The sequence below is a fragment of the Triturus cristatus genome, chromosome 7 (assembly GCF_964204655.1).
Source record: "Triturus cristatus chromosome 7, aTriCri1.1, whole genome shotgun sequence".
Lineage (NCBI taxonomy): Eukaryota > Metazoa > Chordata > Amphibia > Caudata > Salamandridae > Triturus > Triturus cristatus.
The window spans coordinates 1,354,047,541-1,354,059,585 of NC_140590.1; the positions used below are offsets into that span (position 1 = coordinate 1,354,047,541).

The 12,045-nt window shown below is 45.6% G+C and overlaps 1 protein-coding gene across 1 annotated transcript; it reads left to right on the top strand.

The window, feature by feature from the left end:
- The first annotated feature begins 5,349 nt into the window (after positions 1-5,349).
- Positions 5,350-11,735, top strand: ROMO1 (reactive oxygen species modulator 1). The gene is made up of 3 exons (XM_085619027.1): positions 5,350-5,479; positions 7,660-7,791; positions 11,333-11,735. The coding sequence occupies exons 2-3, from the start codon at positions 7,661-7,663 to the stop codon at positions 11,439-11,441; spliced, it is 240 nt and encodes a 79-aa protein (XP_085475153.1). The 5' UTR covers positions 5,350-5,479; position 7,660; the 3' UTR covers positions 11,442-11,735.
- Positions 11,736-12,045: the final 310 nt, after the last annotated feature.

Here is a 12,045-nt window from a genome sequence, read left to right on the forward strand (position 1 = left end):
TACTGATGGTGTGCACTCCCTATTTTGTGTAAAGTTAACCTTGTGTAATATACACGGTGTAATATCTTTACCTGTACTAATCTTAATCTCGAGGGAATTGCAACTTCCCGTGGTGATGAGAGTGCCGTCTGCCAATCTGTCTCGTCAAGATCCCCAAGGTCCGAAGACCACTTGTCCCTCAGTGCCTGCGTTGGGTCAGGTAGCAATGATCATTTTGCTTGGTATCAATCAATCAGGAATTTTTAGAGCACACTACCCACCCGTGAGGGTCTCATGGTGCTCGGGGAGGGGGGATTCGGGCAGCTCGGTCATTCGAAAAGCCAGGCCTTGAGGCTCTTCCTGAATGCTTGCAATGTGGGGCTTCATCTGATGATGAGGGGGAGTTCGTCCCAGGTCTTGGCCGCGATGTAGGAGAAGGATCTGCCTCTTTGGATGCAGGGGATTTCGGCTAGGTCACCGGAGCGGAGGTTTCTCTTGGGGGTGTAGAAGGATATTTGTTTGTTAAGTTATTGGGGTCCGGTGTTGTGGAGGGCTTTAAAGGTGTGTGTGAGCAGGTTGAAGGTCACTCTTTTTTCGACATGGAGCCAGTGGAGGTCTCGTAGGTGCTGGGTGATATGGTCTTGTTGTGGGATGCTGAGGACGAGTCTGGCTGCAGCGTTTTGGACGGTCTGGAGTTTGTGGAGTAGAGATTTGTTGATTCCGGTGTAGAGGGCGTTCCTGTAGTCCAGTCTGCTGGTGATTAGTGCGTGAGTGACGGTCTTCCTGGATTCGGAGGGGTCCATTTCAAGGTCTTGTGGAGGGTGTTGAAGCATGTGGACGATATGGCGTTGATCTGTCGGTTCATGGTGAGGGAGTAGTTGAGTGTGATACCGAGGTTGGGGGCGTGGTCTGTGGGAGTGGGGGAGATGCCAAGGGCGAGGGGGCCACCAGGTGTCGTCCCACGTGGAGTGGGTGGATCCGAGGATAATGACTTTCGTTTTCTCGGAGTTGAGTTTCAGGCAGATGCTGCTCATCCAGGTTGCAAGGTCCTTCATTCTTTCCTGGAAGTTGTGCCTGGCGATGTCGGGTTCCTTGGTGAGGGAGATGATGAGCTGGGTGTCTTCAGCGTAGGATAATATGCTGAGACCGTGTTTTCTGTCTATGGTTGCGAGGGGGGCCATGTAGATGGGGAAGAGCGTGGGGCTGAGGGAGGAAGCTTGCGGTACTCCGCATCTGATCTCTGTGGGTTCGGAGAGGAAAGGCGGGAGTCTGATTCTTTTAGTTTGGCTGGCGAGGAAAGAGCGGATCCAGTCTAGGGTAGTTCCCTCTATGGCGGCGTTGTGGAGCCTGGCACCTAGTGTGCAGTGGGAGACGGTGTTGAAGGCTGCTGAGAGGTCTAATAGAATGAGGGCTGCAGTTTGGCCTTGGTCTAGGAGTGTGTGGATGTCATCTGTGGCGGCTAGGAGGGCGGTCTCGGTGCTGTGGTTGCTGCAGAAGCCGGATTGAGATGTCTAGGATATTGTTGGATTCATGAAGTTCGTTAGCTGGATTGTTGATGATCTTCTCAGTGACTTTGGCAGCCAAGGGCAGGAGGGAGATGGGCTAGTAGTTCTTGAGGTTCATCGGTCTGCGGAGGACTTCTTGAGGAGGAGTTTGACTTCTGCGCATTTCCAGTCATCGGAGAGCGTGCCAGTTTTGAGGGTATAGTTGATTGCCTGTCATAGTTCTGGTGTGATGGCGGAGGCTGCCCTGTGGAAGATGTGTGGCGGGCAGGGGTCAGTGGGTGCTCCGGAGTGTATGCTCCTCATGGTCTTTGCGGTGTCTTTTGTAGTGTCTGGTGTCCAGGCGAGGATTGTCGGCTGAGTGGAGCTGCTGGTGGAAGGTGTTGGGTCGGTGCCTTGTGTTTGTTCGTTGAAGTTGTCGTAGTGTCATGATGTGGTGGAAGAAGGAGCAGAGTTTGTTGCAGATGTCCTGGGAGGGAGGGACGTCAGTGGTTTCGCTGGAGGTCTTGTGAATTCTTGTATGATGTTGAAGAGTTCCTTGGAGTTGTGGGAGTTGGAAGAGGATTCTGTCCTGGATGAAGTTCCTATTCCTATATCTGATGAGTTGGTGGTGTGCTGTAGTGGCGGTCCATTAGGCAATGTGTGCTTCTGGGGTTTTGCTGTTCCTCCACACCTTCTCGAGTCTTCGGCACAATCGCTTGGATTCTCAGAGGTCCGTGGTGAACCAGGTGGCTTTCGTGGTGTGTTAACTGTTGGAGTTCTGGAGGGGTGCAAGCGTGTTGGCACAATCCATTTGTGGAGTTTGTTGGCTGCAGAGTTGGCGTTGGTTGTGGTGGGGGTGGAGAGCGACTGAGGTCGGAGGCAAGGTGCTCTTCGGTGATCTTGTTCCAGTTTCTGCGCAGGGGGAGTGGTGTTGGCTTGTGTGCAGTGGGTTACAAGAAGGAGAAGTGAATGCAGTGGTGGTCCGTCCAGAGGGGTTGCGTGGTGTGGCTGAAGCGAAAGTTGATTCCTCTGGCAAAGATGGGGTCGAGGGTGTGTCCTGCCTTGTGGGTGGCAGTGGTGACGAGTTGCTGAAATCGAAGTTGTCTAGGAGGGCGATAGAGTTGGGATCGCTGAGGTTGTCAAGGTCGAAATTCAAGTCTCCAAGCACCACAAAGTCCGTGGAGGCGAGGGCGTGTGGTGCGATGTAGTCTGCGATGGTGTTAGTGAACAGGGTGCGGGGTCCGAGAGGTCTGTAGGCAAGGGTTCCGCGTAGAGTTTTTCTGGGGTTGACCTGGATCTGGAAGTGAATGTGTTCTATAGGGGCGAGGAGTCGTTTGAGGTTGTCAGTCAGAGGGCGCTTTTGTGGACGATGGCAAGGCCTTCTCGAGGGTGGTTGGGCGGTCTGCCCTCTGGATCTTGTACCCATCGGGGATGTCGGTTGCGATGTTGGGTGTGGAGCTGGCGTTGGTCTAGGTCTCTGTGAGAAAGGCGATGTACAGAAGAGGGTGCTGAGGAGGTCCCATATTTCTACTGCGTGTCTGTGCAGGGAGTGTACGTTGAGGAGGATGTAGCTCAGGGATTTGGGTGCGCAGGCGTCTGGTGGGGTGGCGGTAGCTGTTGGGGCCCAGAGGTGGGTGAAGGTGCAGCGGCAGTGTCGGCAGGAGAACGGGCCTTGGGTGATGGTCGGCATTGAGAGCTGGCAGTTGTTATTGCGTCCAGGGTTGAGTGCGTGGAGGGTTTCTGAGTCGTAGCGACGGGGGTTGAAGGACGAGGGTCCCTGGCGCTGGTTACGGACAGGCACAGATGGGCTTGCCTCTGGCACAGTCGCCATTAAGTAGGGGTCGGGGGAGGAAGAGCAACTGGGAGGCTGGAACATGCAGGGGAAGGGGCATCGGGGGCAGCAGCGTCAGCAAAGGGAGCGAAAACGGCAAAGAAGGCAAAACAGTGAAAACAGACAAAGAGACAAAAAGGCAAAAAGGCACAAACAGTCAACAAGGCACAGACAGACAAGGCACCAACAGACAAAAGCAGAAAAAACAAACAGAAAGGCTGGCAGAGCGGACCAGCAGAAGAGCAAGGCTCTCCCACTGAACCACCAGGGAAGATGCGCAGGCAGGAGCCTGCGGTTGGAGGAGAGCCTCGAACACATTACCTGGAGACCAGAAGGCGCTGGGGGGAGAGACACAACGACAGAGCTGCGTGAGGAGAGAGCTGTTTCCCTGACCAGGAGGTCAGAGGCCCTGATATAATTGTCATTACTTATTTTATGGTTATGCATTTGAAAAGCACAGTTGCGATGTGTAGTAACATATTAGCAGGACAACATTTATTTAATCACTGTATTTCATGTCTAATTTATGTTGATTGTGTCTTTACAAGCTTGATATATAAAGTATTTAGTCTATTTTGTCATCGGGCACAGGAGTCACGTGATAGGGTTTCACCACGTGACATAATTCATTAATATTCACCACACCTGGTGTGGTTTCATTTTGAGCGTGGACGCCTGGTTTGGAACGTCCATTTCAGTGGTGGAGGTTCGTATTATTTTACGTTTAATTTTAGAACTTAAAATGTTGGCAACTGATCCAGAGAGGCCCCCTCCCAGCAAACGAAGAAGGAGGCACTGGATATGTTTTTTTGAAATACAAAAGATGTATTTATTTTTTAACATTAATGTGCATTTCCAAAAGTTGTGACAAAAAAAGCACTCATCGGGGGCGCAGGGGCATCGACTCTAACCAATTGCCCATGCCTGCCCCTTCTCCAATTACTTGCTGTCGTGATGTTACACTTGGCAGGAAAACGATTGTCGGTTTTCAAAATAAAGTGAAACATCATGCTAGCAACAAAGGGGGCTCCACTGTCCATTTCGAACTGCGCACGTGTCAGGCGGCGGCTTCTTCAGTCCACCCTGCACATTCACAGTGCATAGCAGACATGAAGCACTTGCCTCGGGCAGTGGAGCCTGTCTGCTAATGAGGCTTCGGTGGGGCTTGTCACTCTTCATCCTGATATCGTATCAGATGGCAGGATAGAGGAGGCGGGCGGGTCTCCAGCCCTATCCTGGCATCTGATATGGCAAGCCCGTGTCCAGGCTAGGAAAAGCTAAAGCTATCATTCATGACCGCTTCCCCTTGTTTAGACTGACACACAGTTTGTGGGAGGCAGAATCCTGGCGCAAGAATCCACAAACCCTGGGTACCTTTAGAATCCCCATGATGTTGGAAGAAAAGGACACAAATTTGGCATGGATACCTTATGCGGTCAAAAAGTTACAGGGGCCTAAGCGCTAACTACCCCAAATAGCCATAAAATGGCTTAGGCACGGGGTGAAAAGGCCTAGCAGGGAAGGGGTTAAATAATATCTTTATTTGTCAGAGCTCACCATAGGCTAAACAAACCGAACAGTTACGCGCTGAGGATCACAATAAGTAGAGCGACGGGTGTATTTATATCAGTAGCTCTGCTCGCAGCGCTGCTGCTTCTGTCTGCTGAAGCACAGACAGGTCAGAAGTGAACCTCTCTTTCAGTGAGCCATGCTGTTTTTGCAGCAGTCCGAGCTGTCCAGTAGAGCACATCTCCGAAGACAGACAGAGTATGAGTTAAACGTTTTCGGTGGAAATACCAACTATTACGCAACACTAAAACGGGACAAAGTATCACATGCACACACCCTCCGTCTAACACCTCTGGAGGACTCTCATAAAGTTGAATTCGCTGCAAAATCTTTGCGCCACCTACAGTGACTATCGATGAGGCAGAGAGTAGGAGGACCCTCACATCCAATCAGACTTTGGAATTCGTTAGCGCGCACAGGGATTGGCAGAGAGAGCTCATATGCTCCAATCCTAGGTTATCTTACACATTTAGCAGAACTTTGTAATCATAGAATGTGTTCTGACATGGAACAGGTTGTTATGCAACCCGGAAGTGCTAACATTAAGGACAGATGATATCCGTTTACAAGACAGCAGCGGACATCGGACATTAGGTAGAATTCAGGGAAGGTCCACGTAAGTAGCGAATGGGTGGTCGCATGTACTAAATATTTCAACATAGTAACTGTTGACGTTTGAATGAAACATTCTGATCATGTTAGCATATTGCGTTTTCCCCAAATGTACACATTTTGTTCCAACTTTCGAACAGGCAAAAAGATTCCCACTGCTGCCACTTGTGGTACGGGAACCTGCTCGTGGTAAATCTCTCTTCAGGAGTACTCATCTTGCAGCGCAAAATTCAGACATGCCAACCCTCCCGATTTCAAGGCTAGTCTCCCGCCTCCCGATTCAAGCATCCAGAAACCCGATTCCTCGGGCACAGGGCTTGGTATTGTGTAACGTGCTAATTATTCCAGCAATAGTCAGAGTGGCGATGCAGGAGCTCTAGAAGAGGTTAAAAACCAACAAAGCCTCATTAACAAGCGAATGGTCTTTTAAAGACCTGTGAAGTACTGGGGGCGGCTGTGTGGGTGCCCGGAAAGCTGTTTCAGCCGGGGCTGCCACACACACGGGGTGGGGGGGTTGGTGTATGCACTGCCAGCAACCTGCCAGGCCAGTGCACAACAGTTGCATCACCCTCTCTCTGCCTGCCATTGCGCTCCATGCTTCTAAAAGGTAATAAAAAACGTCATTTGCGTTTCAAATGTCCGATCTTGCAGCACCACACTTCCAAAGCCCATACATGACAGTAACCCGATTCAAGGCCCCATTCTACCGATTTTTTCTTAAAAAAATCTCCCACTTTGCTCTTCTGAAATATTGACATGTATGCGCAAATTGAGTTAGCTTCTTTTCGTATTTACAAAGGCTCATATTTCTGAAGGCTTCTTCTTTCGAGTACATCCTTTATCAGTATTAATAGGAGAACTGCAACCTTAAAGAGGTTTAATTCTTCGTAATGTATTTTTCGAGTCTGGTGTACAGTGACCTCGGTGGCCAAGCAACTCGCAGCTTATTGAACAAGAAGGACTAGTATTTATGCACTTTAGTGGAAATCCGACACCAACTATAGTACAGTCTTTTAAAAAAAAATCAGGCACTTCAACTAGTCCTGGAGAAGTTAGTATTCTTTGTTCCCCAGCTGAGTCACAGGTAAGAACAGATTGAAATGGCTACAATTGGATTTTGGATTGTCACCAGTTTTTTCCTTACATTATGTAAGGTTTATCTTTGGTAAGCAACAGCTAAGAACACGGGAAAGAAGGAAAGCGTTTCACCAGAGCAGAGGAAACCTGCTTCCACCTCCCAAAACAAACGGAAACCTTTTCCACTACTAGTGAACCAAAAACTAACTGCCACCACAGCCAGTTTCCCCCTAGCCTGTAGTGCGGCGGCAGTTGTCATCCTCCCTCATGATGGGGTTCACTTAGGTGACCCCCTGTCAGCAAAGGCATACTCTTCTGACGAACAGTACAGCGAAAACTTAAAACACCTCTACTGCTCCTGCAAATTTCCGAGTTCACTGGAATAAACCGGCCACAAAAATACCTACAGACTGAGCTGCAGAACTTTGCCTGCCATTGGATTTTAGTCTCAGTACCATCGTGTATCTATAGTTTACCTTTTCATAAAAACAGATATCTCTGTAAGCTCATGTAAACTTAAATAAATTAGGAGTCTGCAGGATTGATTGAAACTATCTGGACCAGCGGTTCTTAACCTTTTGACTTCTGCAGTCCACCACAGAATCATTTCAGGAATCCGGGGCCCCCACTGAGTCATTATTTGAAGCTGGGGACCCCCAGTCTCAGAAGTTTCTATGATTTGAACCTCAAAGTAATTACACAAAAATATAGAAACAAGTACACGCCGAACAAATGTTCAGAAACTGCATTTTTTTAAATTTCACAATCAAATATAAAAAAAGGTGTAACATTTTCAGTTTTGCTTCTTTATTTGTGTATATACTTTATTTTGCATGCATTCATTTTAATATTAATTCATTTTTTTAAAACAGCCACAGACTCCCTGCATAGGCTTTGCAGACCCCCAGGGGTCATTGGACCACAGGTTAAGAACCACTGATCTAGACAAAATGCTTTTTTGAGAACTGTTGGAGTGGTGGTCCTTATTCTGTCGGTATTTAATGGATCTGTTTTAGTAATCAAGCCTAAGTTGTATGCTGTGACATAAGTACTTTTGTCAGGTATTATGCATTCAGTTTTTCTCTTAATTTCTTTTTTTTATTTCAGGATGCCTGTGGCCGTAGGACCGTATGGGCAGTCGCAACCCAGCTGTTTTGATAGAGTAAAGATGGGTTTTATGATGGGGTGTGCCGTTGGAATGGCAGCAGGTGCCCTCTTCGGTACATTTTCATGTCTAAGGTATGTTTGGATACAATCCTATTTTTTAAAATTTAAATGAATAATATAGATGTGGATTATGATGGGTGAACTAACCTTTAGAATAACCTTGTTTAGCATTTATAGGAAACATACGGACAAACTAATTTACCCTTTTAAAGTATAATGCATACAGTGAGGTTGGGGGCCTCATGAAAATGTACTTCTCCAACATGAACACCTTGATTTTAGATGTTTTCTACTTTTTATACAACATTTCGCAACATGTATACATTCTTTGATTCATTAACACATTGAAGAATTCATAAAGCAAATCGTACAAAAGGCCAACATTTTTTTATTACCACTTGGAATAAAATAAGGATAGAAAATTAAAGTTGGTTATAATGTAAGGAAAAAGCCTTACTGCTATGTAGGCAGCGTAACTATTAAGAATTGGGATACTAAATATTGCCTCATAGATTTATTGTTCTTCCTGAATTGGCAATTCTTCTTTTAATGGAGACTCAATTTCTTTGAAGACCGTCGCACGTGGTGAATAAGGCAGGATACGTTTTCTACAATTAGTTGAGGAAGCCCTTACTGCTCTTCGACATTTTTACTTGGTGTTAGTGACTGGGTATTCACCCAAATGGGTCATTGATTATCTCCCTCTTCATGCGATGGAATTGACAAACTTCATGATATTGAGTTTTTGTCGTGATTCTTTGTCATGCTCTTACTAGTCATCTAAGTCATTAGGTACCATTCAGCAAATTTCACATACTGTTTTCCTTATGTCCTTTAATAGCTACACAGCCCACTTAATGTAGTTTTACTCTGCAGCTTTTGGACTAATTTCGCTTGACATATATTCAGCACGAATCAAAAGAAACCTATATGTTTCAGATGAATTGATTTAAAAAAAAAAAAAAAAAATGGTCTTTCAAGTGTTTCCTTGTATAACAGTTGGAATCTTAGTTACGGAGGCTTTCCACTGGCTTGAATTACCACTGTCATACAACCCAAGAGGAGTTAAAGTCTCGAGGCTTATTTCCCAGAAATCATATTTTTGAAGCAGCCTTTATTATCTATGGCCGCTGGTGAACAATTTGTCACCATGATTGAAAATGCTCCTCCTACATTATGCATAGCTGTAAAAAACACATCTCCATTAAATGGAGCCAATACTAAATTAGGGTTCGGGCCCTTTTCATAGCATATGTCCTGGTACTCTATGCCCAGCTTCGGGTGCAGGTGCATGTTAAAGGTATCCTATCTCGTTCATTCCTTTTACAGGGAGGGACCAGACAGGGCTGGCTCCTGCCATCTCTCTTGTTTGCCTTGCCCTCTATGACGTGTTGTTGTTTCTGTCTCGCCCAGCCGACACGGTGTCCAAATGTTGGACTTACATAGGCAGGCTATTTTAGGAGAGAAAGAACATGCAGCAGGGTTAAAAATGACCGCACTGCCTGGAAAAGTCACACAAAAGTAGTGAGATATTGCCCGCCTCAAATGGTCAGCTGCTTTATGACCATAAAAAATCTAAATTATCACAGGGGTATGAGAGGCAATATTACAGAAAATAATTCACAGTGAATTCATAAGTTGAGGAGATACAGAGAAGAATTATCACAACGTTGTTTGAGATTCTTTTGTTTTTTATTCAAGATGTGCTCCTGGTACAGAAACAGAACAGCCAAAGCGTTTCGCCCAGATACGGGCTTCTTCAGGGCAAGTCGAGTAAAAAGGCAGCGCAATTATCCGAATTGACCGTACACAGAGTGGAGTGTTCCAAGTTGGAATTAGATGAAAGGAATAAAAAACGATACCTCTAAGTCGTGGGTCTGATGCAATGCTGGAGGAATTAGGAGACTAGAATTCATACCTTATCGACTGATCCGCGGTAAGGATTCAGTACTTTTAAATGAAGTGAGGTTCTTTCAGGGCTCACTAGAAGGAACCTCACTTCATTTAAAAGTACTGAATCCTTACCTCGGATTTGTCGATGGGGGATGAATTCTAGTCTCCTAATTCCTCCAGCATTGCATCAGACCCACGACTTAGAGGTATCGTTTTTTATTCCTTTCATCTAATTCCAACTTGGAACACTCCACTCTGTGTACGGTCAATTCGGATAATTGCGCTGCCTTTTTACTCGACTTGCCCTGAAGAAGCCCGTATCTGGGCGAAACGCGTTGGCTGTTCTGTTTCTGTACCAGGAGCACATCTTGAATAAAAAACAAAAGAATCTCAAACAACGTCGTGATAATTCTTCTCTGTATCTCCTCAACTTATGAATTCACTGTGAATTATTTTCTGTAATATTGCCTCTCATACCCCTGTGATAATTTACATAGGCAGACCTCAGGTCTCCAGGGGAACTTGGCCAAATCCCTATTGTATCCCCTCACGAATGATAAAAAAGCAGTGAACTGTCAGACTCATCCCAGTTAATTGGCTCATCTTCCAATATTTAGGGATTAATAACTGGTTCCCACCCTTACCTGAAGCCTCAATCTTGCACCCCTCCTGGCTGGATGCGGAAGGACCTTGATCGATGCACAATGCTGCAACTAAAACTCCTGGGGAGAATACCAATCTTCAAGATGATGGTCCAGCCAAGTTTCCTTTATGTTCTTCAGAACTTTCCATTGCTGATCCCACAGACTTGGTTCACCAATGTACAGGCAAAGATACAGGTGTTCCGGTGTGCGCATTGACTGCCCCACATTGCATTTGGCAAGTGTATTCAGACAACGTACGGTGGAGGGTTGAGAGCGGCGGATCTGGCCCTTTACTATTGGGCGTTGCAAATGGTAGTGGTTAATGACTAGCTTCATGGGGTTGGCAGGACCTGACTTTCCAAACTAATGTCTCACATGGGGTGCAGTAGCATACTGGACGTGCTCTATGGATACCCCATTCCACTACGGAGTTTTCAAGGGTGGTTCTACTGGCCTGGAGATCAGTGTTGGGCTGTGTAGAATGGGACCGCAGACTCACCTTGGAAACTCCTATCTCGCAATGGCACTGGTTGGAACAGGTGGCAAGGCTAGAAGGATTCCACACATGGGACCTCGTAGGTATTTTGAGTGTGGGGGATATCTGGCAGGGCTCTCATGTAGTCATTTCAAGAATTGCAAATAGCTTTTCAACTTCACAACTCTCAATTCTATAAATTCCTACAACTTTGCAATGCCCTATTGCCATATTACACCAATTTGATTAAATCCTCAAGTATAACCCTCTAGAGGCCAAAGTCTTTATGGGTCCCCTTGTCTGCTTGGAAAAGGTGGCATATCCCACTTTTAGAAAATGGGAAGGAACTGTAATGCACTGTCATTGGGATTGTCTGACAGTGCATTCTTTTTGAAACTCTGCATTGAGGCTGTTGTCCAACAGATGTGGGCTGAAGTTTGAAACAGTGTAATTGTCTTTTTCATGAGTAGTCAGGTGATTTTATAACAGGCAGCAATGACTATAATCCTGAATGGTAATTAATAATTATTTTCCTTTAATTAGCGCTTCTAAATTGTTTGTTTTTTCTTGCATTGACCATTGCTTAATTTTTATGCTCTAGGTTTGGTATGAGAGGACGCGAGCTTATGGGTGGAGTTGGAAAAACAATGATGCAGAGTGGAGGAACATTTGGGACTTTCATGGCGATCGGCATGGGAATCCGATGTTAAATAAATTATAATTTATAAGAACTCAATTGAACTTGCTAAATCATATCTGGACTGGAGAATAATTAAACAAATGACACAGACCTATTTCTTCATTTCCCCTCTCAAGTTTGTGTTTATATTGTTCCCAAAATGGTGGTGTGATTAGCGAAAATGTGTACTGTTGCTCCTACACTAAATTAATTGATCAATCCTCTGCCATTGCCAATTACTGTACAGATGTTCAGGTGGAGATGTACATTTTGTGTAATTATGAAATGGTTTAAACTATTAAAATGCTACAGTTAGAACATTTTATCCTCTGCCCAATCCATAGAATGTGTATCCCTGTGTATATATTTTCTTTTTCATATGTATTCAACAGTCTGACTGCAGAGGGTCCACACTTTATGAAAACAACTTTAAAGACCGGAAATGTCGCGAAGACAAAACCGTTCAATTGATCAAATTGGAGCTTGCAGACAGTTTTTTTTCTTTATATGAAACCAGTCTTTATACGCTTGTGGATCTGCGTTGTTACAGTCTAGTATATATACTGCAGTTCTGTCAGACGTATTTTCTATACAGTGGTGTCATTATGCTTTTGGATGGCAGAGAGTCGATAGGA